General features: G+C 44.3%; 1 protein-coding gene across 1 annotated transcript in view; it reads right to left on the bottom strand.

Moving 5' to 3' along the window:
* Positions 1 to 27,076, bottom strand: part of dgat1a (diacylglycerol O-acyltransferase 1a) — a 111,015-nt gene extending 83,939 nt beyond the window's left edge. Inside the window, exons 1-2 of the mRNA XM_052016118.1 lie at positions 26,864 to 27,076; positions 11,158 to 11,245 (exon numbers count right to left, since the gene is read on the bottom strand). Of these exons, the coding sequence (XP_051872078.1) occupies positions 11,158 to 11,245; positions 26,864 to 27,003 (228 nt within the window). The 5' untranslated portion in view covers positions 27,004 to 27,076. The remainder of the gene's footprint in view (positions 1 to 11,157; positions 11,246 to 26,863) is intronic.
* Between the last annotated feature and the right edge of the window lie 611 nt (positions 27,077 to 27,687).

Raw genomic sequence — 27,687 nt, forward strand, 5'->3', positions numbered from 1 at the left:
TATCCCTCTAAAACTCCTGTTATTCATATATCTGTCCACATACTTCTTAAGCGTATCTAATGTACCTGCCTCACTCACTCTGGCAGCTGGTTCCATATATCTACCACCCACTGTGTAAAAAAGTTGCCCCTCAGGTTCTTAGAACATAGAAAAACTACAACACAATTCAGGCCCTTCGGCCCACAAAACTGTGCCGAACATGTCCCTACCCTAGATATTACTAGGCTTACCCATAGCCCTCTATTTCATTCAGCTCCATGTACCTATCTAACAGTCTCTTGAAAGACCCTATCGTATCTGCCTCCACCACCGTTTCCGGCAGCCCATTCCACGCACTCACCACTCTGAGTAAAAAAAACTTACCCCTGACAACTCCTCTATATCTACTCCCCAGCACCTTAAACCTATGTCCTCTTGTGGCCACCAATTCAGCCCTGGGGAAAAGCCTCTGACTATCTACCCTATCAATACCTCTCATCATCTTATACACCTCTATCAGGTCACCCTTCATCCTCCGTCTCGCCAAGGAGAAAAAGCCGAGTTCCCTCAGACTGCTTTCATAAGGCAAGCTCCGTATTCCAGGCAGCATCCTTGTAAATCTCTCCTGTACCCTCTCTATGGCTTCCACATCCTTTCTGTAGTTAGGCGACCAGAACTGAGCACACTACTCCAAGTGGCGTCTGACCAGGGACTTATGTAGCTGCAACAATACCTCTCAGCTCCTAAATTCAATTCCCCGCTTGATGAAGGACAATACACCATATGTCTCATTAACCACAACTCGTCAACCTGCGCAGCCTCTTTGAGCGTCCTATGGACTCCGACCCCAAGATCCCTCTGATCCTTCACACTGCCAAGAGTCCTACCATTAATACTATATTCCGCCAACATATTTGACCTACCAAAATGAACCACTTCACACTTATCTGGGTTGAACTGCATCTGCCACTTCTCAGCCCAACTTTTCATCCTTTCTGTGTCCCTCTGTAACCTCTGACAGCCCTCCAAACTATCCACAACACCCCCAACCTTCGTGTCATCCACAAACTTACTAACCCACCCCTCCACTTCCTCATCCAGGTCGTTTATAAAAATCACAAATAGTAAGGGTCCCAGTACAGATCCCTGAGGTACACCACTGATCACTGACCTCCACTCAGAATCCGACCCTTCAACAACCACTCTTTGCCTTCTGTGGGCCAGCCAGTTCTGGATCCACACTGCAATGTCCCCTTGGATCCCATGTCTCCTCACCTTCTCCATAAGCCTCGCATGGGGTACCTTATCAAACGCCTTGCTGAAATCCATATACATTACATTTACTGCTCTCCCTTCATCGATGTGCTTAGTCACATCCTCAAAAAATTCAATCAGGCTCATTAGGCAGGACCTGCCCTTGACAAAACCCATGCTGACTATTCCTAATCATATACCTCTCCAAATGTTCATAAATCCTGCCTCTCAGGATCTGCTCCATCAGCTTACCAACCACTGAGGTAAGACTCACCGGTCTATAATTCCCTGGGCTATTCCTACTCCCCTTCTTGAATAACTGAACAACATCCACAACCCTCCAATCTCTGGAACCTCTCCCGTCTCCATCGACAACGCAAAGATCATCGTCAGAGGCTCCGCAATCTCCTCCCTCGCCTCCCACAGCAACCTGGGGTACATCTCATCGGGTCCCGGCGACTTATCTAACTTGATGCTTTCCAAAAGTTTCAGCACCACCTCTTTTCTAATATCTACATGCTCAAGCTTTTCAGGTCACTGCAAGTCCCCACTACAATCCCCTAGATCTTCTTCCGTAGTTAATACTGACGTAAAGTATTCATTAAGTACCTTCGCTATTTCTTCCGGATCCATACACACTTTCCCACTGCTGCACTTGATAGGCCCTATCCTTTCGCATCTCATCCTCTTACTCTTCACATACTTGTAGAACGCCTTGGGGTTTTCCTTAATCCTGCCCACCAAGGCCTTCTCATGTCCCCTTCTGGCTCTCCTAATCTCTTTCTTAAGTTCCTTCCTTTTAGCCTTGTACTCCTCCAGATCTCTAACATTACCTAGCTCTCTGTACCTTTTGTGTGCTTTTCTTTTCCTTTTGACTAGATTTATTATAGTACACCACGGTTCCTGTATCCTCTCGTGACTCCCGTCTCATCGGAACATGTCTATGCAGAACTCCACACAAATACCCCCTGAATATTTGCCACATATCTTCCATACTTTTCCCAGAGAACATCTGCTCCCGATCTTATCTTCCAATTTCCTGCCTGAGAGCCTCATCATTCCCTTTACTCCAAGTAAACGCTTTTCTAGTCTATCTGTTCCTATCTCTCTCCAGTGCTAACGTAAAGGAGATAGAATTATGATCACTATCACCAAAATGTTCATCCACTGAGAGATCTGACATTGACCAGGTTCATTTCCCAATATCAAATCAAGCACAGCCTCTCCTCTTGTAGGTCTCTCTTGTAGGTCTATCTACATACTGTGTCAAGAACTCTTCCTGAACACACCCATTAAACTCCACCCCATCTAAACCCCTCACTGTCTGGAGATGCCAGTCAATGTTTGGGAAATTAATTCCCCCATCACAACAACACTGTTATTCTCACACCTTTCTAGGATCTGCTTCCCTATCTGCTCCCCAATAACCCTGTCACTATTGGGCAGCCTATGAAACTATAAAGGTTCTTATTAAACCTTTTACCTCTAACCTCAAACCTATGTCCTCTAGCCTTTGATTCCTCAACCCTGGAAAAAAGACCGCTCCCCTATCTATGCCTCTCATGATTTTATATACCTCGATGAGATCACCCTTCGGTTTCCTACGGTCCAAGTAAAGGCCTAGTCTGTCCAACCTCTCCCTATGACTCAGTCCCTCGGGTCCTGGCAACATCCTTGTAAATCTCCTCTGCACTCTTTCCACTTAATCACATCCTTTCTATAACTGGGTGATCAAAACTGAACACAATACTCCAAGTGTAACTCCTCAATTCTCGAACTCAGCAAGAATGAGTTGGAAAACTGAGAGGTGATCCCATTGAAACATACAAAATTGTGACATGGCTTGACAGGGTATTTGTAGGAATGTTTCTTTTGGCTGGGATATTCAGAACCATAGGTCATGGTCTCAAAATAACTGGTCAACCAGTCAGAACTGAGATGAGCAAGAAGTTCTTCACACAGAGGGAAATGAGCCACTGGAATTCTCTACCCAAGAATATTGTGGAGGCTGTCACTGAATACACTCAAGACAAATGCCAACATATTTTTGGATATTAAGCAAATCAAGGGGTATGGGGTTAGTGCATGGAGGCAAAGGATGTTCCATGATCTTATTAAATGGTAAAGAAGGGACAAGGAACTGAATGGCTTCTCCTTTTATATCTTATGTTCTTACATTCCAAGAAATATTGGAAATGGGAAAATAAGCTGTTTAAGTAGGCAAGAGGTGCACAAGTTTAGATAAAGGTGGCCTGAGGCAAGATGTTCCCACTAGTGGTTGGTTCAGGGGATACAGATTTAAAAATACAGGCAAGGGACACAAAGGAGATACGAGGGAAAAGTTTTTGTTTGTTAAACAGAGAACAGTTTGATCTCAAACTGTGTAGCGGTTAGCATAACGCTATTACAGTGCCAGCGACCCGGGTTCAATTCCAGCTGCTGCCTGTAAGGAGTTTGTACGTTCTCTCCATGACTGCGTGGGTTTCCTCCAGGTACTCCGGTTTCCTCCCACATTCCAAAGACGTACGGGGTTAGGAAGTTGTGGGCGTGCTATGTTGGCACCATAAGTGCGGCGACACTTGTGGGCTGCCCCCAGAACACTCCACGCAAAAGATGCATTTCACTGTGTGTTTCGATGCACATGTGACTAACAAAAAAAAAATCTTTTCTTATCTGCAATAAGGGTGGTGAATACACAATGGGATAGGAACCTGAAGTAAAAGAATGGGCGAGTGGAACTAACCGCATTATTCTGGTAGGAATGAGTAAGAACTTAATGAACTGATTGACAAAGAGTAGAAATACACAGAGTCATGGACTTGTATAACACAGAAATGGGCCCCTTCGAATCAACTCATCCATCCTGAATCTATCTGAACTAGTCCCATCTGCCCGAGTTTGGCCCATATCCCTCAAAACCTCCCCCATCCATGTATCTGCCTAAATGTCTTTTAAACATTGTAATTGTACCCGCCTCTACCAGTTCCTCTGACAGCTCATTCCATATACCCACCACCCTCTGTGTGGAAAACCTTGCCCCTCAGGTCCCTTTTAAATCTTTCCCCTCTCACCTTAAGTCTATGCCCTCTAGTTTTAGACCCCCCCCCCCTATCTTGGGAAAAAGACTGTGGCCATCCACCTTATTTAAGCCCATACATCTATAAGGTCACCCCTCAAGCCTCCTAAGTTCCAGGGAAAAAGGTCCCAGCCTATCCAGCCTCTTCTTGTAACTCAAGCCCTCCAGTCCCAGTAAGATCCTTGTAAACTACAGATTTTCTATAGATTTCTTCTATATAAAAAAAGAGTCAAAGTAAGAAGTGGCCATATAGAAAGCAAGTCTGGGAATTAATAATGAAAAGCAAAAAGATCGCAGATGAACTTGGCAGGTATTCTACATCAGTCTACACTATAAACGATACAAGTAACATCCCAGTTGTACATCAGGAACTCAGAGCGAGGAATGCAGCAAAACTACAATCACCAGGAAAGTGGTACTTAGCAAACTGCTGGAGCTGTGAGCGGATATCTCCTACATACTTTATTCCAGGTTCTTAAAAGATGTGATTAGTGAGAGAGTTGATGCCTTGATTTCAGGCTGGAGAGAAGTAACTAGGGGATCAATCCTTGCCCCTCAATTGTTTACTGTTTATATTAATGACCAGGAGGAGGGAACAAAATGTAAAGTTTCCAAGTTTACCAATGATATGAAAATAGATGGGAGAGGATGTTGTGAATGAGGACGTTGTGATTCTGCCACATGATCGGATAGAACCATAGAAAACTACAGCACAGAAAACAGGCCATTTGGCCCTTCTAGTCTGTGCTGAAACATTATTCTGCTAGTCCCATTGACCTGCCCCCAGCCCATACCCCTCCAGACCTCTCTCATCCATGTATCTATCCAATTTACTCTTAAAAGTTAAGAGCGAGCCCACATTTACCACATCAGACGGCAGCCCATTCCACACTCCCACCACTCTTTGAGTGAAGGTTCCCTCTAATGTTCCCCCTAAACCTTTCCCCTTTCACCCTAAAGCCATGTCCTCTCGTACTTATCTCTCCTAATCTAGGTGGAAAGAGCCTACTCGCATTAACTCTGTCTATGTCCCTCATCATTTTGTAAACCTCTATCATATCTCCCCTCATTCTTCTCCACTCCAAGGAATAAAGTCCTAACATGCTCAATCTTTCCCTGTAACTCAACTCCTGAAGACCCAGCAACATTCTAGTAAATCTCCTCTGCACTCTTTCAATCTTACTGACATCCTTCCTGTAGTTCGGCGACCAGAACTGCACGCAATATTCTAAATTTGGTCTCACCAATGACTTATACAACCTCACCAAAACATTCCAACTCCTATACTCAATACTTTGATTTATAAATGCCAGGATGCCAAAAGCCTTTTTTACAACCCTGTCTACCTGTGACTCTACTTTCCGGGAATTACGTATCTGAACTCCCAGATCCCTTTGTTCCTCCGCACAAATTGAGTGATTGGGTGAAAACTTGGCAAATGGAGTTTAACAGGGAGAAGTGTGAGGTCATGCACTTCAGTAAGAGGAATCAAAAGATGGATTATTATATAAATGGAGAGTGATTGCAAATGAGTGAAGTTCAGAGAGATCTAAGCGTTCTAGTGCATGAACCACAAAAAGTCAGCAGCCAGGTCTAACAAATAGTTAAGAACTCAAGCAACATTTTGGCCGTTATTGCAAAAAGTTTGTAGCTTAAGTATAGGGAGGTTCTGTTCCAGTCGTACAGGGTGTTGGTGAGACCACAGCTGTAATACTGCACACAGTTATGGTCCCCTTATCTGAAAAAGGATATAGTAGCATTGGAGGCGGTCCGAAGGAGATTTCTCAGGCTAATTCCTGGGATGAGTGTGTTATCCTATCAGACTGGACAGTTTGGGTCTGTATTCTGTGGAATTTAGAAGAATGAGGCGTGGTGTTATTCAAATATACAAGATCCTGAGGGGGTTTGACAGAGTAGATGTTGGGAGTCAAGAACAAGGGGACACAGCTACAAGATAAGGGGGCGGTCATTTAAAAGTGGGCTGCATGGAAATGTCATCTGTCAGAGAGTGGTGAGGGTGGTGGTCAAGCAAGATGGCGCCAGAGCGTGGCGACTCGTTGCAAGTTGCTCTCTACAGATCTACTCATTACGCTTACTACGATCATTCTACACTTTTAAATTTACCTCAATGCACTCTATACTAACCCAATGTAACTGCACTGTGTAATGAATTGATCTGTACGATCGGTATGCAAGACAAGTTTTTCCACTGTACCTCAGTATAAGTGACAATAATAAACCAATACCAATACTCTGGAAATTCTCTGCCTCACCCCCAACTATCTCAAGGTGGAGACAGATAAATATTTGTAAGGTTGAGGTATTGAGGGTGATGGGAACTGGCACAGAAGAGGAGTTGAGACCAGTACAGATCAGCCATGATCATATTAAATGGCGGGGCAGTCTTGAAGGGCCGAGAGGTCTACTCCTGCTCCTATTTTCTTGTGTTCTTGTAATTTAAGAAATTTTACTGGACCTAGGGAAGGTTTGTTTAGATTAGGAAATAGCAAAGATTAACTCCTTCATTCAAAAAGGGAGACAGAAAGTAGGAAACTACAGGCCAATTAGCAAAACGTCTATTATAGCAAGAATGTTGTTGTAAGCCATTATTAATGATGATATTGCATGGCACCTAGAAAAATCCAAGATAATCAGGCATAGTCAATGTAGCCTTGTGAAACGAAAATACTGTTTGACTGATTTAATGGAATTTTTTCAAGAAGTAGCATGTTCTGTGGATAAAGGAGAATCGATGGATGTTCTGTACTTAGATTTCCAGAAGGCATTTGATAAGGTGCCACAAGGTTAAAACTAATGGTGCAGCATGTAATGTATTGGTACGATAAAAAACAGAATGGCTAATAAGAAGCAGAGGAGTCTGAAGTTGGCTTTTTTCTGGTTGGCAAGATACAAGAAGTGATGTGCTGCAGGTATCGGTGGTGGAGTTCGAATTTTTTACTTATATAATGACTACAGAAGGTATGATGCTAAATTTGCTGATGACAAAAAGGTATAAAAGTAACTTATGAGCCCAGAGGGAGACAAAGAAAGGTTAAGAGTGTGAGCGAAGATCTGGCAAATGGTGGGAAAAAGTGAAACTGCCCATTTTGGCAAAGGAAAAAACAGTACATTATCTAAATGGTGAGAAACTGGAGAGGTCCGAGATGCAGAGGTGTTTGGGTGTCCGAGTGCATGATTCACAAAAGACTAGTACACAGGTACAATAGTAATCACGAAAGCTAACAGAATGTTATTGCTTACTGCTAGGGCGATTGAACACAAAAGTAGGAAGGTTATGATGCAGTTATATAGGACATTGATGAGACCACATCTGGAGTACTGGGCACAGCACTAGGCTCCTTTTTTAAGGAAGGATTGTAATGTACTGGAAGCAGTTCAGAGATTGACTGCACCTAGAATGGGCGGACTGTCTTCTAAGGAAAGGTTGGACAGGCCAGGCTTGTATATGCTGTAGTTCTGAAGAGTGAGAGGTTAAGAAGTACAAGTTCTCAATGAATCTTTGTTATTGCATTTATCACAATAAGGAGATACATCCGAATAAAAACGAGATAGCTTGTCTTTGGACAAGTGAGCTCTATGGACCACTTTAAATTGAAGGAGAGAGTGATGGGCCCATAATGAAGTAGTATTGACCGGTTTTAAAATTTCATTCCAAGGTTCCTCAGAAATTGAAATCTGCAAGTCTTGTTCCCAAGCCTTTTTAATTTTATCCATAGGAGCCTTACTCATTCCTAGTAACCTGCTATAAATATTAGATATTAAGCCATCATAGAAAGGCTTCAAATTAGAAATTACATCTAGTAAGTTCTTATCAGGACTCACATAGGAAATGTGTGTACTTGTTTTCAGGACCTGTTTGTTGGAGGAAATCTCTCTTCCTTTGAACAATTGTCAACTAAATACAGTTTACCAAAAACTCATTTTTTTCGATATGTACAATTAGAGACCTTCTCCGATCCCAATGAATCTTGATAAGGTAGACGTGGAGAGGATGATTTCTCTTGTGGGAGAAATAAAGAGTTGCCCATTTATGACAATGATGAGGCGACAATTTTTCCCCAGAAGCTGTTTTTCCTCAATGGGCAGTGGAAGCAGAGCCTTTGAATATTTGTGAGGCAGAAATAGATGGGTTCTTGATAATCAAGGGGTTAGGGATGATCAGAGTTGAGGTTGCAATCAGATCAGTCATGTCTTTACTACTGGAGAGATGAGACTACAGATACTGGAATCTGGAGCAACAAACAATCTGCATGAGGAACTCAGCCAGTCAGGCAGCATCTGTTGGGGGGGAAAGGAATTGTCGACATTTCAGGTTGAAACCCTGCATCAGGATTGAGAGTGGAGAGGGAAGATAGCTGGTATAAAGAGATACGGGGGAGTGATGAGACAGTGGTGGACTGAGGAGGAGTGAAAGATGATGGATAGGGTCAAACTAGGTAGGGGATGGGTGGAGTTGGGAGACAGAGGCAGTTGGATAATACATACAGATTAAACAAAAGGCAGATGGCGTCAGGTGTGAGGAGGTGAGGGTGAAGGTGGAGACAGCTGGAAGGGTGATAACCAGGAACACAAAGGCGACCAGGTGTTAGAATCCAATAAGCAAGGAGGGTGATAATGGGAACCATTAGGGGAGAGGTGAAGGACAGATAGAACCAGAACCAGATGGGGGTGGACACAGTGGGTGACTTTATTAACGGTAGAGCAGGGTCAAGGGGTTGAGCAACCCGCTCAGTGTGAAACTCTTCATTGGGAATGAGGACTTACTTGTAAAAGCTATCTGAAAGAAATTTAGATTGAATGTTCAGAGACGTAACAGTGATGTTCTTCTGCCGAACTATCATTCTTGAACCAACAGTTTACTTCTATTTGCTGCTTTTTGGGACTGTCCTGTAGAGGCTGCGTTTGCTTGCATACCAGTGAATGCAGGCAAAACAATCACACCATCCTGAACTAGGCAATTACAGGCTTTTTAAATGCAAGTTCCTCACCTTCTCTATTCTTGGCAGTATTCTGTACCTTGGACCTTCTCTGGAACCTCCCAATAAAGTAACCCACACTGTAAAGAAAACATGTATTTGTGCCGTTGTTCATTTTGTTGTTTGTTTGGCACACGTGCAAGTTAGAACATAGAACACTACAGCACAGTACAGGCCCTTCAGCCCACAATGTTGTGCCGACATCTTATCCTGCTCCAAGATCAATCTAACCCTTCCCTCCCACGTAGCCCCCTTTTTTTTCCCTATCATTCATGTGTCTATCTAAGAGTCTCTTAAATGTCCCTGACGTACCTGCCCCCACAACCTCTGCTGGCAGTGTGTTCCACGCACCCACCACTCCCTGTGTAAAAAAACTTACCCCTGACATCTCCCTTATACGTTCCTCCAATCACCTTAAAATTATGTCCCCTTGTGTTAGCCATTGTCCCCCTGGGAAAAAGTCTCTGACTGTCCACTCGATCTATGCCTCTTATCACCTTGTACACCTCTATCAGGTCACCTCTCATCCTCCTTCTCTCCAAAGAGAAAAGCCCCAGCTCACTCAACCTATCATAAGACATAAATTATGTATAATTTATGCTAATTTAAGTTTACGTTAATTGCATCTGTCCTCATCTTGTAATGTACAGTGCTGCTGCTGCAAATAGCTAACTCTCATGGCATTGGTACCTTGTGGATCACTGCCTACAACAATAAACTGGGACTTGGTCTTATCAGTGGCTGAGTGCCAGGTAATGTCAACAAACATTACATTCACATTAGATTGGCAGAACTTTGATAGGAAATCTCTCCAATTCCCCCTATATGGTCATCCAGCAGTGAGAGATATCCACAGGCATCATCATCCAGATAACATCTTTCATTGCAGCTCTTGATATCCACCCTTTTGGGAGCTTGCTTTTAGTCACAGCAGCTTGTTCTATCAGAGGGTGTGGTACAATATTTTACTCCACAGAAACTTTGGCAGAAACCAACAAAAAAAAAATTGCTTTTGACCAGATGCAGCCTCGGTAATATGTACAATTTTTTGTTACGATCTTCTGCACAAACTTTGAGTGTGAACTAGGGGAGCAATCGCACTTTAACCTCCACGTTTACAACATCAGATTGACTGAACCACCTTTGGCCTGCTGCAGACTGTGCACAGGTCTATTGCGCAGAGAAATTAAGGCAATAATAATGTTGACAAAAAACTGCTTTCAACATCAACTAACTTCAATTTTTGAAGTGGTGCACTGCTTTGAAGATTTCTTTTGAAAACCCTTCTTCTGCTGAGGGTGTTTTCCTCTCCTGCACAACTGGATGAACTAGAATATACATTTATAAGCAGCTCCATTGGGACTCAACACACAGTCTGCTGGAGAAACTCAGCAGGTCAAGCAGCTTTTGTGGAGGGAAGGAATTGTCAATGTTTTGGGTTAAACCCTGCATCAGGACAGGGTGGAGAGAGGGAATAGCTAGTATAAAGGGAGGGGGAGTGGTGAGACCAAGACTAGAAGAACCATACCCCCTCTTCCTTCCCCCCCCCCACACCCCTCCACCTCTGTTTGTCAACTATTACACCCCCTCAGCCCCACCTGTCCACCTTCCACACACCCCGTTCTGTCCACCAATCACCTCTGGCCTCGCTCTCACCACTCCCCCTCTCCTTGTTATACCATCGATTTCCCCTCTCCACTCTCAGACCTGATGCAGGGTTTTGAACCAAAACGTCGACAGTTCCTCCCACCCCTTGACACATGCTGCCCGACCTGCTGAGTTCCTCCAGCAGATTCTTTGTTGCTCCACATTCCAGCATCTGCAGCCTCTTGTGTTTCTACTGGGACTCACCAGCATGACCACACACCAGTTGAGAATTCCTCTGTAATTGCTGTATCCACTTGCTGAGCTTAACAAGGACTCCTGGAGCTTATGGCAACTAGAAAAAAAATGAAAGGATGATCAGAAAATAATTCCCACAACAACTTGTGCAGAACATTCTGTGCCAAAAATGTGATGTGTACAATGCTGGTAATGTATGTATTAGTCATTTATAGATGCCTTAAGATGTCATTGTGTCTTCCTTATCTCCCACAATTACAGACCTTTCCTTTCATCGTTCTCTTCCCTTCACACCCTTCCATCCCCACATCTTCAACTTCTTCCAGTTCCAATGAAAAGACATCTGACTGAAGAGTTTCAGTGCCTCTCTCCCCAGATACTGCCTGGCCTGCATTTTCTGTTCCCACTTCCTTGCAGACAATCCCCGCTGTCAAAGTTCACAGAACAAATGAGGTTGCACAAGACATTGGTGAGGCCAGATTTGGAGTATTGTGTGCAGTTCTGGTCACCTAACTATAGGAAGGATATCAGTAAGATTGAAAGAGTTCAGAGAAGATTTACTAGAATGTTTCCGGGTCTTCAGGAGTTGAGTTACAGGGAAAGAGTGAACAGGTTAGGACTTTATTCTGTGGAGTGTAGAAGAATGAGGGGAGATTTGATAGAAGTTTACAAAATTATGAGGGGTATAGACAGAGTTAATGTGAGTAGGCTCTTTCTGCCTAGATTAGGAGAGATAAGTACGAGAGGACATGGCTTTAGGGCGAAAGGGGAAAGGTTTAGGGGGAACTTCTTCAACCAGAGAGTGGTGGGAGTGTGGAATAAGCTGCCATCTGACGTGGTAAATGCAGGCTCACTCTTAAGTTTTAAGAATAAATTGGACAGATACATGGATGGAACAGGTCTGGAGGGTTAGGGACTGGGTGCAGGTCAATGGGACTAGCAGAATAAAGTTTCGGCACAGACTAAAGGTCCAAATGGCCTGTTTTCTGTGCTGTAGTGTTCTATGGTTCTAATCCATGCCAGCAGTCGGCAGCTCAGCACGGAAACCAGACCACAGAGGAAATAGAAAACTGAACTTGCTGATAATGCAAAGTTATCACTAAAAGTGAGCTGTAAGAGGGATCCAGAGTCTGTCTTCTACTATCGACAGGTCAAGATGTGAAGATGGGAGATAATGTCGGTGGGGGGGGGGGGGGGGGGGGGTGGGAGGAGGGGTGGAGAAGGAAAAGTATATTAAAAAGTCTAGTCAATTGTAGTATTGTATACAGTTCTGGTCACCATTATATGAAAAGATATTATTAAACTAGAAAGAGGGTACAAAAAATTTACCAGGATGTTGCCTGGATTTGGGGGCCTGAGTTACAAGGAGAGGTTGTGTAGACTAGGACTTTATTTCCTAGAACATAGGAGATTGAGGGGTGACCTGATAGAGGTGTGTAAAGATCATGAGGGGCAAGAGGGTGAAAGCACAGAATCTTTTCCCTTGGCGAGGGGATGCTAAAAACAAGAGGGCATAGATTTAAGATCAGAGGAAAGAGATTTAAAAGGGGCATCAGGGGCAGCTTCTTCACGCAAAGGGTGGTGCGTATTTGGAATGAGCTGCCAGAAATAGTGATTGAGGCGGGCATATTTGCAATGTTTAAAAGCCACCTAGATAAGTACATGGATAGGAGAGGTTTGGAGAGCTATGGGCCAAACGTGGGTAGATGGGACTAGCTTGCTGGGCAACACAGTCGGCATGGATGAGTTGGGCTGAAGGGCCTGTTTCCAGGCTGTATGACTCTTGATACATGTTGGTAAATGAAGGGTCTTAGTGTGCTGATTCAGGAAAAAAGACGTTAACTTGTTGGTACATGGAGCCATTAGGAAGGCAAGTGGTAATGTGGACTTGATTGCAAGAGGAATGGAGTACAAGGATAAGGAAGGTACCCTATGACACTGTGTATACAAGGACGAACAGTCTCAACTTCAAAACAGTGCAATGTGGAATCAACAATTTGATTCCTGTGGAGAGATCGTGGAAAATGTGCCTAAACTCAGTTAGGTTTAAAAGACTAAACCAGAAGATACAGGAGCAGTATTAGACCATCTGGCCCGTCGGGTCTGCTCTAACATCAATCATGGCTGATAAAAATTTATTTTCAACCTCATTCTCCTACCTTCTCCCCATAAGGCTTAACCCCCTCACCAATCAAGAACCTATCAATCTCCGCCTTAAATACACCCAATGACTTGGCCTCCACAGCCCTCTGTGGCAACAAATTCCACAGATTCACCGCCCTTTGGCTGAAGAAATCCCTCCTCATCTCAGTTCTAAAGGACATCCCTTTAATCTGAGGCTGTGCCCTCGGATCCGAGACTCTCCTGCTAATGGAAACATCCCCTCCATGTCCACTCTATCCAGGCCTTTCAGTATCTGGTAGGTTTCAATGAGATCCCCCCTCATCCCTCTGAACTCCATCCAAGTACATGCCCAGAGCCATCAAATGCTCCTCAATGGGGGGTGGTCTCATTGATAAACTAAGTAAAAAAAACTGCAGATACTAGAAATATGAAAAAAAAGACAGTAAAGGTTGGAGAACTCAACAAGTCAGGCAGCATCTGTGAAGAGAGAAAAACAGTCAATATTTCCAATCTGCGACCCTTCATCAGAACTAGGAAAGAGAGAAATACAAGTTAGGAGAGAAGATGGGGGAGGGATGTGTTGTACAACAGGAATGTCTATAATAGGGCGAGTTGAAATGGCTTAATGGGAGTAGTTACCAGCACGTCTGTGTAATGTGTTGATTACGACGAGGTTGTGGGACCTGCCAGTAGGATAAGAAAAAGTGAGCTGACATGATAGCAAGACAGAAAATGCTGGAAAAACTCAGCAGTTCAGGCAGTATCTGCTGAAAGAGAAACAGTTAATGTTTCAGGATCCCTTCAACAGACCCAAGGAAGAGAGAGACTAGTTAGTCCAGGCAGCACAGGTCTGAATAGATATCATAGGCTGAAGGGCTTGTTTCTGTGCTGTTCTATGTTCTAGGCAGCAGCAATAAGGGGGTGGGGGGGGGGAGGGGGGTGGAAAGAACAAGGGAAGTTCCTCTTATGGCAGATAGGGTCAGACAAAGCTGCTATGATTGTGTAACATTGCTGATGTGGTTCTGGCCTATTGGGATAGTACTTTTTCCTGTCTTATACAAGTGTTTGGAAAGAGAAAATTATCTAAGGTTGGAGAATTCTGTACATAGTCCAAAGATTGCAAAGTGCCCCGAGGGAAGAATGAGGTCTTGTTCCTTAAGATTGTGCTGGGTCTCATGTATCACATAACAAACAAATCAGAGTGGGAGCGGGATGGCAAATAAATGATTGACAGCGTGTTTCCTCAGGCTGAAGAAGATTAAACCGGGAGCATGACATCTGGATAAGCAGTGGCCTACTTACAGCTGAAATGAACAGAAGATTCTTTAATTAGAGGGTTATATGTCTTTGGAATGCTCCACAACAGAGGGCTGCAGATGCTCAGTCATTGAGTATATTGAAGATTGCAATCCAAAGGTGTTTGGAAACCAGTGATCAAGAAATAAATGGATAGAGCAGGAGAGTAAACAAGGCAGAAAAATCAGGAAGGATAATAATGATCAGTTGAACACGGTCGAGAAGACATATAGCCTACCCCAATATTTTCTATGATCTCATTCTCTATCAGAAGAAAGTTTCCTGCTTTCTACCCATCAAATCACGAAGCACTTTAATTGGAATATCCTTAACATCTATGCTCAAGAGAATGAAAGCCTAGTCCACACAACCTGCCTCACACAGTTAGTATGACTTCCATCTCTCTCCATTCCACAACTAAGATGGTCTGTTACTTTTTGCTCTTGTATGCTTCAAAAGGGACAGCATTTAATTATTTTGTAACAACCCCATTTGTCCTGTTCAAAGATTAAAGGTATTAGGTTATTACTCAACTTATTGTCCTTCCTAGCTAATTACAGAAAAGCTGTTTAACTTGCCAAGTAATTCCGTACTTGGATCCTTTCTAATCAACTGTAAAAAAATAAAAAGGCTTGATCAGATCTTTGTACCGTCATCAGTAATGTCATCTAATCCTGATCAAACTCATCTCCTAGCTAGAAGCGGTTGGATTTGAAGCTGTACTGTTGTGTAGGGCACAACTGAATGACAACTTGTATTTATATAGCACATTTAATGTAGTAAAACACTCCAAAGGATTTCACAGTGGTGTTATTGGATAGAAGTTGATACCAAACCATAAATTGGGACTGGTGATTGAAGGTTTCACCTGACAGGCGAGGTTTTAAGAAAGAGAGAAGAGAATTCTTTAAAAGGAAGCAGATCAGGCAACATCTGTTACAGATCTATAATCATTACAGACGCTGCCCGACCAACTGTGTTCCTCCAGCAGATTGTTTGTTGCTCCAGATTCCAGCATCTGCAGTCTCGTGTCTCTATTTTGCTACCCCACTGTGAGGTCTCCTCAAGGTATGCCCACTTTGAAGATGTTTTCAACAATCCAGTCCAGATGAAGGGTGTCAACCTGAAACGATGACTGTCCATCCCCCTCCATAGATGCTGCCTGACCCGCTGAGTTCCTCTGGCATTTTGTCTGTTGGTCTAGTAAACCTCTGAGCTGCTTCCAACACACTAATATCCCTCGTTAAATAAGGAGACCAATACTGTACAAAGCACTCTAGATGTGATCGAACCAGTGCCCTACATAACACCCTACTTCAGTCAAATTGCACAGCCCCCACTTTTCCACCGATTCTTATTCCTTATTCTAAAGCTCCCTCCACTGAAACAGCTGGTTCCAAGTGCTCGCTTCTTGAAGAGACCTAGGGAGATCAACCTGCCTGCTTGCCAAAAAATCTATTACGTCCAGTCAAAGGGTAAGTGGACCATTTGCTTAATGTCCAATCTAAAAGACAGTACTTCAGACAATGTAACTGGCCCTGAGCACTGCAAGACTGTCTTTGTAATGAGATGTGAATCCCCATTCTTCCCACTCAATGATACATTAACTTGAGTCAAGGATACTATTGAAGGTAATGAATGGACTTCTCAAATAAACATATGAATTAGGACAAGTAGGCCATTTGGACCCTCATGCCTGGTCTGCTATTCAATAAGATCATGGCCGATCTTTTGTTTCAGCATCACTTTGCTGCACTAATCCCATATCCACTTAATCACTGGTTAGGCATACCAGCGTCATGAATATACCCAATGGCACACGTGTCTTCAACAGTTGGGGCACTGAGTACAAGAGTTGGGACATCATGTTACAGCTGTACAAGACGTTGGTGAGACTGCACTTGGAGTATTGTGTGCAGTTCTAGTCACCACACTATAAGGATGTGATTAAACTGGAGAAGTTGCAGAAAAGATTTACAAGGATGTTGTCGGGAATGGAGAGGCTCGGACTGTTTTCCCTGGAGCAAAGGAGGCTTAGGGATGACCTTATAGTGATTTATAAAATCACAAGGGTCATAGATAAGGTGGATGATCACAGTCAGTTTTCTTACCCCCCCCCCCCCCCCCAGGTAATGTGGGTTTAACACTAGAGGGCATTGGTTGAAGGTGAGAGGGGAAAGATTTAAAGGGGAACAGAGGCAAGTTTTTTTCCACACAGAGGGCAGTAAGTACATGGAACGAGCTGCCAGAGGAAGTGGTAGAGGCAGGTAAAAGTACAATGTTTAAGACATTTGGACAGGTACATGGATAGGTGAAGTTTAGAGGAATATGGGCTAAGTGCAGGCAAATAGGACTAATTCAGGAAGACACTTGGTCAGCATGCACCAGTTGCAGTTTCCGTGCTGTATAACTCCGAGGCACAGTGTTGACATGCAGGTACAGAAATTAATTAGAAAGGCTAATGGAATGTTGGCTTTTATTGCAAGGGGTACTGCCAATAAAAATAGGGAGGCTTTGATACAATTTTACAGGACACTGGTAAGAATACACTTGGGGTACTGCTTATGATTTTGGTTTTGGAGGTAGTTCAGAAAAGGATCACTAGGTTACTTCCTGAGATGAAGAAAGGTTAAGGCTATGCTCATTGGAGTTTAAAAAAAATGAGAACTGACCTTATTGAAACTGACCGACATTGGAACTACACGGGAGTTGACGGGTACGGTGAAAGAGCAGAAACATGCTGCTGAGGATAAGATTGCATTTGCAAATGGTGGAGCAGGTTTGAGGGGCTGATTAGTCACTATACTCACCCCTGAATAGCCTTATTTTGAGACCACAACCTCTGGTTCTATTCATCCCAGTTACAGGAAATAGCAACATATCTACTGTCACATCCCAGGAGAATTTAAAAAATTTCAATGAGATCACCTCTCATTCTTCTGAACTCCAGCAAGCATGACCCAGTCTGGCTAACCTCACCATATACAAGAAATCCACTGTCCCAGGAATCAATGTAGTGAACTCTCTATGCATTCCCTCCACAAGTACATCCTCCCTAGGTAGGGAGACCATAATTTTCTTGAGCTGCGTGTTATAAATGTTTAATTCGAAGCCTTGGTTGGCACAAAGAAGTATTTGTGCAGAAACTTTCCCAGTGTGGCACACTATTCTTCAACCGCAAGAAGTCAATGTACATAGACACCTATGAATAAGTACAGCAGTGTGCACAGAGACCCAGACAGTGACACATATACACATTACTAAATTGTATCCAGATGCTGATCTGTTGGGCTATGCAGTAACCTTTCACCAGACAGTAAATTTTCAGTAAAGGCATCATAAAAGGATGAATGGGGATGCAAGCATGCAAAACATTTTTCGTAGATGTGACCTTGCATGTAATGTGAAAGTTTCCCTTCTCCAACTTCAGAATCAGGTTTATTATCACTGACATGTGATGAGAAATTTGTTGTTTTGTGGCAGCAGTGCAGTGCAAAGACATAAAAACCTATAAATTATGAAAATAAATAAATAGCGCAAAGAAAAGGAATAATGAGGTAGTGTTTATGGGTTCAAGGACCGTTCAGAAATCCGATGGCAGGAGGGGAGAAGCTGTTCCTGACTTGTTGAGTGTGGGTTTTCGGGCTCTGTTTCAGGAGAGACTTCCACTTCTTTTTAAACAGTCCAACCCCTCCCTTCAGATCCACTGGGACATGATGATGACCCCTTCCTAAATCCAAGTCAGATTCTTGTTTAAGCAGGCAGCCAGAGTGAAAGGACTATTTTATCCTTCTTCATGCAATCTGAAAGCACCTTATGCAGAACTCCTTCAGGAGATCAAATAAGTGGGGTGGACCTGTGGCAGAGTTGGCTCTGTGCAGGTTGGATAACTTGTATTACCAACACCGTACTCCCAACATACCTGTCATGGGATGACTATTTTTCCCCCATCTGGCTTACCTTTCTATTAATCTCAAATGTTTGTCCACTCCACCCACCCAAAAAAATTCCCACTGTCACAAGAGCCAGGAACATGGGTTCAAATCAAAGGTTTTCAATCAAAGAACCTCATTAATTTTTTTTTGTTAATTTACCAGTCCATAAAGTGCAGACATCGCTAGCAACACCAGTATTTTGTTGCAAATCCCTAATTGCTCCTGAGACATGGAGGCAGTTAAGAGGCAACCACATTATTTTGTCCGGAGTCATACATAGGGCATCCGGAGGTTTAAGCCACTGGATGAGTTTTTATGATAATCCAGAAGTTTCATGGTCTCTGTTACGGAGTTTAAATTCTTTATTCACTTGGAGACACATGAGACTGCAGATGCTGGAATTTACAGTAACCAACAACCTGCTGGAGGAACTCAGTGGGTCGAGCAGCATCTGTGGGAGGAAAGGAACTGTCGAAGTTTCGTGTCAAAATCCTACATCAGGGCTGATAGTGGAGAGGCAAGATGGCTGGTATAGAGAGAAGAAGGGGTGTGGTAAGAAAGGAGTCCAAGGCGATTGGTGGACTGAGGAGGGGTGCAAGATGACGGGCAGGTTTACCAGGTAGGGGAGGTGAGTGGGGGTGGTTCGGAGATAGTGGCAGGTGAATGATGGATGGAGGCAGACAAGGAGAAAGACTCTCTTGCTGGCCATCTCCCCTCTCCACTCCTGATGCAAGGTTTTGTCCTGAAACGTCAATAATTTCTTTCCTCCCACATATGCTGCTCGACACGCTGAGTTCTTCCAGCAGATTGTTTGTTGCTTCTTATTCATTTGATTGCCTAAATTTAAGTTCCCCAACTGGAGGGATTGAAACTCATGTTCCTGTTTGATGGTCCAGAACTATAGCTGCTAGTCCAGTAACAATTAATCCCTCTAAAGACAAATTAATAACTACAAATGTATCACATCAATATCAAAAATATAGACTTCCCCATCCCTATTAAAGCTATTTGTCCCTTTGTTTGGGAGGGTGCATCTTGGAGATTAGTTGTTTGCCCTGGTTATGGGGAGGAAACTGGATTAACAATTTAAAAACTTCATTACCTCTGTAATCTATTATCCATCTAAACCTCTGCTCTTCTCCACACACCTAATATTTACATTCTACCACTGGTGTACTACCACTAGCTCCAGCTGCCAAAGCCCCGAGAGACCGAGTCATACAACAGTCCCTTCGGCCCAACATGTCCATGCCCACCATCAAGCATTTATCTACACAAATCCCATTTACCAGCACTTGGCTATTCAAGTGCTTGTCTGAATGTTTCATAAATGTTAGAAGAGTGTCTCACACTGAGGCAGTGCAATCCAGATTCTGTGAAAAAATTCTTCCTCAGATCCCCTAAACCTCTTTTCCCTTACCCCAAATCTGTGCTTCCTAGTTTTAGATACCTCTGGACTGGTGAACAGTAAACGGTGAGGCACTGAGGAGTGCGGAGGAACAAAGAGTTCAGATACATAATTCCCTGAAAGTGGCATCACAGGTAGACAGGGTTGTAAAAAAAAAGGCTTTTGATTTATGAATGCCAGGATGCCAAAGTATTGAGTATAGGAGTTGGGATGTTATGGTGAGGCTGTATAAGTCATTGGTGAGGCCAAACTTGGAGTATTGTGTGCAGTTCTGGTCACCTAACTATAGGAAGGATATCAGTAAGATTGAAAGAGTGCAGAGATTTACTAGAATGTTGCCGGGTCTTCAGGAGTTGAGTTACAGGGAAAGATTGAACAGGTTAGGACTTTATTCCTTAGAGCATAGAAGAATGAGGGGAGATTTGATAGAGGTTTACAAAATTATGAGGGGCATAGACAGAGTTAATGCGAGTTGGCTCTTTCCACCCAGACTGGGAGAGATAAGTACGAGAGGACATGGATTTAGGGGGAACTTCTTCACTCAGAGAGTGGTGGGAGTGTGGAATGGGCTGCCATCTGGCGGGCTCTCTCTTAGGTTTTAAGAATAAATTGGATAGATACATGGACGGGAGAGGTCTGGAGGGTTATGGACTAGGTGCAGGTAATTGGGACTAGCGGAATTAAGTTTTGGCACAGACTAGAAGGGTCGAATGGCCTGTTTTCTGTGCTGTAGTGTTCTACTGTGAAACATTTCCTACTACCACCCTATCTGCACCCCTCATAATTATCACTTCTATCAGGACCCCTAAGATGTGGAAAACCATTTGTAAATGCCTTCATGTGTCTCCCTTCCATAACCTTTCTCTCTGGTCAAGCTTTCGTTCACCTGCCTTAGTATCTCCATACATAGTTCTTTGTAAAATTCCTATGAACCATTTTTCCACAGTAAAAGTGCTGGTTGAAGTTGATATGGGTGCTATAGCACCCTGGGTCAATAAATTAGAGCACAACTTGATTCGTCAGTAGCCACAAGCTCAACTTTTCCAAAATATAGAGATGTATAAAATCATGAGGGGCATAGATAAAGGTGAATGAACACAGTTTTCTTCCCCCCAGGGCTGGGAGATCAAGAACTGGAGGGCATAGGTTTGTGAGGGGGGAAGAGACATAAAAGGGACCTGAGGGTCAACACAGAGGGTCTTCACAGAGTGTGGTATGTGGAACGAGCTGCCAGAAGTGGTTAAGGCAGGTACCATAACAGCATTTAAAAAGACATTTGACAGGTACATGGATAGGAAACATTTGGATGGATATGGGCCAAGTGGGATTAGCTCAGATGGACATCTTGGTCGGCATTGATGAGTTGGGCCGAAGGTCATGTTTCCATGCCACATTGCTCTAAGACTCTAACTGCTTTTTTTAAAAACACACACAGAGTTATCCACTCCTGTATTTTTAAATAAACCAAGAACAAGAGGTTAGCACTCTGTCATTGATCAGTAGGTCATCACTGATCTAAATGTCACTGCTGCTTGTGCAGCAACCTTTAAATGGTAGACTACAGCTGATGTAATAGGTAAGCAGTAACCTTATCCAAGGGATTAGAAAGTATGCTTTGGAGGCAGCTTAAATCAGCAGGTCCAACACCAGCTGTTGCCTCTTAAAAGCTCCGTATGGGCAGCTAGGCCTTCCTTTTTCCTTCCCACGTGGGTGGCGGTGTCTGGTCTGCAATTACTGCATTAAATGGTAACCACAATGTGCAACACTGAGGATTTATGGCTAAATCAGCTAGGATTGCAAGGTGTTTATTTATGCTGGTCCAATTATTAAAATCAGCTTCAGCATCAATAGATGTGGTATCTGAACACAAACTCTGGGTTGCTAAATCCAGGACACACCCACCAACCATTACCATGAGAGGACCATGCAATTGAATTTAGTCCATCCTCTGTAGCTTCATTTTACATGATGCTGTGTTCCTGAGGGGCTCTTCACTGGGCAGGAAAATCATGCTCTTGATGACTGCAATACCTTGAACTCAGGCTATGTCCTTGTTTCCCAAGAGGTGCGACCTTGGTAAACTTGGTAGCAAGCCATATTAGAATAGGTGATCAAAATGGGTGACCACAGGTGGTCACAGAAATTGGCATGAAAGAGTGCCTTAACCAACTATATGCCATTTCCTTAAAGATGAACAGTAAGCAACAAGATAGCCTGCCTAGGCACACACCTTTTGCCTCCACAGATGCTGCTTGATCTGCTGAGTTCTTCCAGCATTTTGTTTGTTCGTTACAGATTCAACGTCTGCAGTCTCCCTTTGTCTTCACGAGGACTGCGGTGGCTCAGATCACCCCAATGGCAACAAATCCTAACCTCGCCAGCATTCCATGAGTAAACTGGAAAAAAGACTGCAGCCTCTGACCACATGTTTACAGTGCTGGGAATGGGCCCAAGCTGATATCATCTGACTGGAACCAAAAACTCTGCAACAATCTCCAACTAACTCCAGTAATTTTTCCACTCTTTTTCGCAACTGACAGCAGGGGAAATCAATGCTGATGTAGTGCTTTTAGAATATTCTGATCAAACCAAAAGTAGCTTTGGATTTTAGACAACCAAATATTGGAGGTGTCTAACAGTAAAGTCTTTCCTGCACAGTGTTTTTTTGTGCTGTGGACCCTGTTCAAAAGACCGACGCTGACTCAAAAACGTTTCACTCAGGAACAGAACAGCAGAGGATGGATACAGTAACGGGGTTCCAGAGGTGTAAGGGCAATGCAGGATTATATAATTTAAGACAAAGCATAACTTTAAATTCTCGACAATGAGAACATTTGCACTTCTCCCCTTCCTTTCAAAAATAAACTGCCAAAGTAATTTTTCATCCATTAATCACGTGCCATTTTGTTTTATTAGAGACATCTCCGCACTGTCTTGCAAACCAACAACTGCATCCCACTACAACTAATTAAATCACGTAGGACTGAGGCAGTAAAGTTCTACATTTCTCGTTGAATGTTCCTTCCAAAAGGCTACAGTAAATGAACACTCAGGAACTGTGACAACTTTCTCAAGGAACCTTCTGCATTTACTATGCTACAGATTGGAAAGCAAATTTATCAGGGCAGGGATTCCTGCACAACAGGTGGCAAGGAAAGGATATTTTACTGCAGTGCACAAAAGCAACACTGGGTGATATTGCAGCCCACTCTTGTAATGCACCAGTCACATTAGCCGAAGGATACCACTGCTCTTTCTGCTAGATTGCAGGTTAAAGGGGTATTGGTTTATTATTGTCACTTGTACCGAGGTACAGTGAAAAACTTGTCTTGCATAGTGACTGTACAGGTCAATTCATTACACAGTGCAGTTACATTGGGTTAGTACAGAGTGCATTGAGGTAGTACAGGCAAAAACAATAACAGAACAGAGTAAAGTGTCACAGCTACAGAGAAAGTACAGTGCAATGAGGTGCCAGGTCACAACAAGGTAGATCATGAGGTCAGAGTCCATCTCATTGTATAAGGGAACCGTTCAATAGTCTTATCACAGTGGGGTAGAAGCTGTCCTTAAGTCTGGTGGTACGTGCCCTCAGACTCCTGTATCTTCTACCCAATGGAAGAGGAGAGAAGAGAGAATGACCAGTGGTCCTCTATCCTGAAGCTTTATCTTTATTTCCACAAAGTCGGTGTAAGTGGCTCCAAGCACAAACTTGGTCCTCTCCCATGCGACAACATCATTAACACTGAAGAATCTCACTTACCTGAATTCCTTCCATTCCCTACTACTCGTGTCACGAGAACACCTCTCGTGAAATTATCAGCCTAGACTTCCTCTTCACATAGTTCTTCTCAAGCTAACTATTTAGTAATAAGGAGAGCACTCTCTGCCTCGTTGTTTTGCCTGATCATTCTGACTGGCCGTTCTTGCTCACTGCTGGGGGTCTCTCTCTCTCTCTCTGCGGTTACTGACGCACGGTGGCATGTGCTTGTACTCTTCTCTCTCATTACTGTCGCTAAGCATCACCTCTCCCTTCGTTTCCATTTGAGTCTGGCCTGGTTACACTCTGCTTTTCTCTTCCACTCTCCAGTTTATAACTGTGGTATAGTAATACAAACAGATATATTAGTTTTCATTTCCAGCAGACGGGCACATAGCAATTACTGTGGCTAATGAATACAAAATGGCTGTATTCCTAACAGTCGACACAATCTTGTCTTACAGTTCTCAACTAAAGGTGTTTTCTCCCTCCCCTTCATATATGGCACACGTACGCCTGTGACAAAAGGTTCTTTTCCCAAGCCAAACAATCCTGGAAGCTGCAACTAAGACATTAATGACCAACATCAGAATGCCATTTGGCCATTATGACTGCATAGAATCCGGGGGACTCCCCTACTTGATCCTCAGTCTTGTTAAAACATCCATTCACTTCCTTATGAATGTTATTAATGATTCTGGCATTTCAGATCACGGCACCTTGCTGTGCAGAAATTTTTTTTTAAAAATCACTTCTGATTTTTTTTGGTGAATCATCTTAAAATTTGTCATCTTCCTGTCACTGGAAACACTGAAGCAAGAGATTCTGCAGATGCTGGAATCTGGAGCAACAACACAAAGTGCTGGAGGAACTCAGCAGGTCAGGCAGCATCCGTGGAGGGAAATAAACAGTCGGCAGTTCGGGTCCTGATGAAGGGTCTTGACCCAAAACGTTGACTGTTTATTTTCCTCCATAGATACTGGAAACACTGCCTCTCTTCTCCCCTCTTCTGTCGGGCGGAAGGTGCAAAAGCTTGAGAATACACATGACCAGGCTCAAGGACAACTCCTATCCCACTGTTATCAGACTCTTGAATGCTAAAAGATGAAAATCTCCCAACCTACCCTTGCACTTTATTTGTCCACCTGCACTGCACTTTCTCTGTAGCTACATTATATTCCACATTCTGTTTTCTTTTCACTACCTCAATATACTTCTGTATGGCACAATCTGCCTGGATGGCACACAAAGGTTTTCACTGTATCTCGGTATACGTGACAATAAATCAATACTGAGATGATTCACGAGTTAAACAGCTCTGAAAAGAACAATCCCCATTTCTTCTCAGAGCACACGACCCTCATCCTGGAAGACTTCTGTAATATCTCTCTTCCGCGCCCTCACCAAGGGCTTAACATCTTCCTAGAGTCAGAGTAACACAGCATGGAAACAGGCCCTTCGGCCCAACTTGTCCATGCTGACCAAGATGCCCATCTAAGCTAGTCCCATTTGCTTGCGTTTGGCCCATATCCCTCTAAATTTTTCCTATCCATGTACCCGTCCAATTGTCTTTTGTAAGTTGTTGTTGTACCTGCCTCAACCACTTCCTCTGGCAGCTCGTTCCATATACTCACCATTTTTTGCGCGAAGAAATTACCCCTCAAGTCCCTTATAAATCTTTCCTTTCTCACCTTACACCTATGCTCTCTAATGTTTGATTCCCTTTCCCTAGGAAAAGGACTGTGTGCCTTCACCCAATCTATGCCCCTCATAATTACAAGGTCAGTGTCCCTAAAGTGTGCAGAGCAGAAATGAACTCATTAGCCATCGAGTTAAACTCATTGTTTAACTAGAGTCTAAACAGTGATTTGATAAGACCAAACATATGTATTTCTTCAGCCAGATTGTCTTCCTCAGCTCAACATACAAGTGTACGTTCTATTCTGATAGTGTTCAATTCTCAATGCTCATCTTGTCCTGTTGATTAGAAATTAATGTGCTGTTCATTTAAATATGCCTAAGATTTACAATGTACATACATTAAAATACCGACTACTAGGAAAAGTGTTTGCTTACTTTTAAGTACTTGGAGAGAATTATGCAAGTTATTATGAATGGTTCTTTGCTACATAAACTCTCAGTGAAGTTATACAGAGCGTTTGTGCAGTAGACTTTAACCGGTTTAATCCCACATGGCACTTTTTAGGACATTTAACAATGCCCACTCCATGTTCCCATTTTCCACTACTCAGGTAATCCTAAAACTGTGGAGATTTTGCCTGCTAAGGCCATTTCCCAGCTGTTAATACAACATAACTGGAGGGGTAGACACAGAGAGTGTCTTGGGACGCACTGGGTTTTGGGTGGGATTAACACACACAAGATGCTGGAGGAACTCAGCGGGTCAGGCAGCATCTACGGAGGGAAATAAACAGTGGGCGTTTCGGGTCAAGACCTTTCATCAGGACTGGAAAGGAAGAGGGCAGAAACCAGAACCCTGAGTGCGATTACACTGCGGCAGAACTGGGATGAATCCAGGATCGGACTCACGCCGGCACTGATCTGGGATCAGGAGGGGGCTCACGCCGGGAGGGAAAAGGGGAGGACCCGGCAGCAGGATTGGGTTAGGAGGGGGATTACCCTAGATTGAAAGGGGGTGGGTTGACCCCAGATTGAAGAGGGAGAGGGGAGGGTTGACCCCGGGAGGGAAGGGGGGGTTGACCCGGGTTGGAGGGGAGGGGGAGATTGACCCTGGAGAGGGGGGGGGGAAGGATGAGGGGGGAGGGGAGGATGGGGGGGGGGAAGGATGATGAGGAGGTTGACCCCGGGAGGATGAGGGGAGACCCGGGGGGAGGAGTTGAAGGGTTGACCCCGGGGAGGGGGGTTGAAGGGTTGACCCTGGGTTGAAGGGGGAGTGGGGGAGGGGAGGGGGGGGAGGGGAGGGGGGAGGTGAAGGGCTGGGGGAGGGGAGAGGAGGAGGTTGAGGGGTTGACCCCGGGTTGGAGGGAGGGAGAGGGGGAGTAGGGAGGGAGGGAGAGGGGGAGTAGGGGGAGGGAGGTTGACCCCAGGAGCTTGGGGGGAGGTTGACACGGGAGGGGGGGGGGTTGACCCCCGGAGGGGGAGGGGAGGTTGACCCCGGGAAGGGGGGGCGCGGACCCGGGTGACACCGGGCGCACCCCGCGCCCACGGTACCTGAGCCCGTACGACTCCCGGTTTTCCTCCTCCTCCTCCTCCTTCAGTTCCAGTTCCTTCAGATCCTTGTGGCTCAGGGTCCGCGACACCTTCCCGCCACTCTGCCCCCGCCGCCTCACTCCGCCGCCGCTGCCGCCCATCGCCGCCGTTGCCCCGGGAACGGGCCGGGGGTCGAGCTCAGCCACCAACCACCTCCCCGGACCCGCTGGTTGCTGAGCCACGGCCGTGACGTCACCGCCGACAGGGCCCGCCCCCTCCCGCCCACCCTCATGCGCATGCGTCCTGTGGGGACCGGGGCTTCTGGGAGATGTAGTTCTCCTGGAATGCATTGTCCCAGCTCCCAGTTGGAGTTTCTTTTCATCAATTGGGCTTCATTTGGTCACCGGCGAACTGCACCGCTCAGCCTTCAAAATTATTTGTTAATTTTGAAGCAAATCTAAGAAATACTTTAGAAGGCTGACCTTTGAGGGGTGGACATATAAACGCAAAAAGAAACTGCAGATGCTGAGAAGCTGAAACAGAACAGAAGATGTATTACCACCACCCTATGTATTACCCTCCATCCCATCCCTCTTCAGACTACATCATTGCTTTTCCCAGTCCACATGCAGGGCCTTGACCCAAAGTGTCAATCTACGCCTTTTGCCTCCACAGTACGTAAATTGGTTTATTATTGTCACTTGTGCCGAGGTCCAGTGAAAAACTTGTCTTGCAGACCGATCGTACAGATCAATTCATTACACAGTGCAGTTACATTGAGTTAGCACAGAGTGCATTGATGTAGTACAGGTAAAAACAATAACAGTACAGAGTAAAGTGTCACA

The sequence above is a fragment of the Pristis pectinata genome, chromosome 5 (genome assembly GCF_009764475.1).
Source record: "Pristis pectinata isolate sPriPec2 chromosome 5, sPriPec2.1.pri, whole genome shotgun sequence".
Taxonomy (NCBI): domain Eukaryota; kingdom Metazoa; phylum Chordata; class Chondrichthyes; order Rhinopristiformes; family Pristidae; genus Pristis; species Pristis pectinata.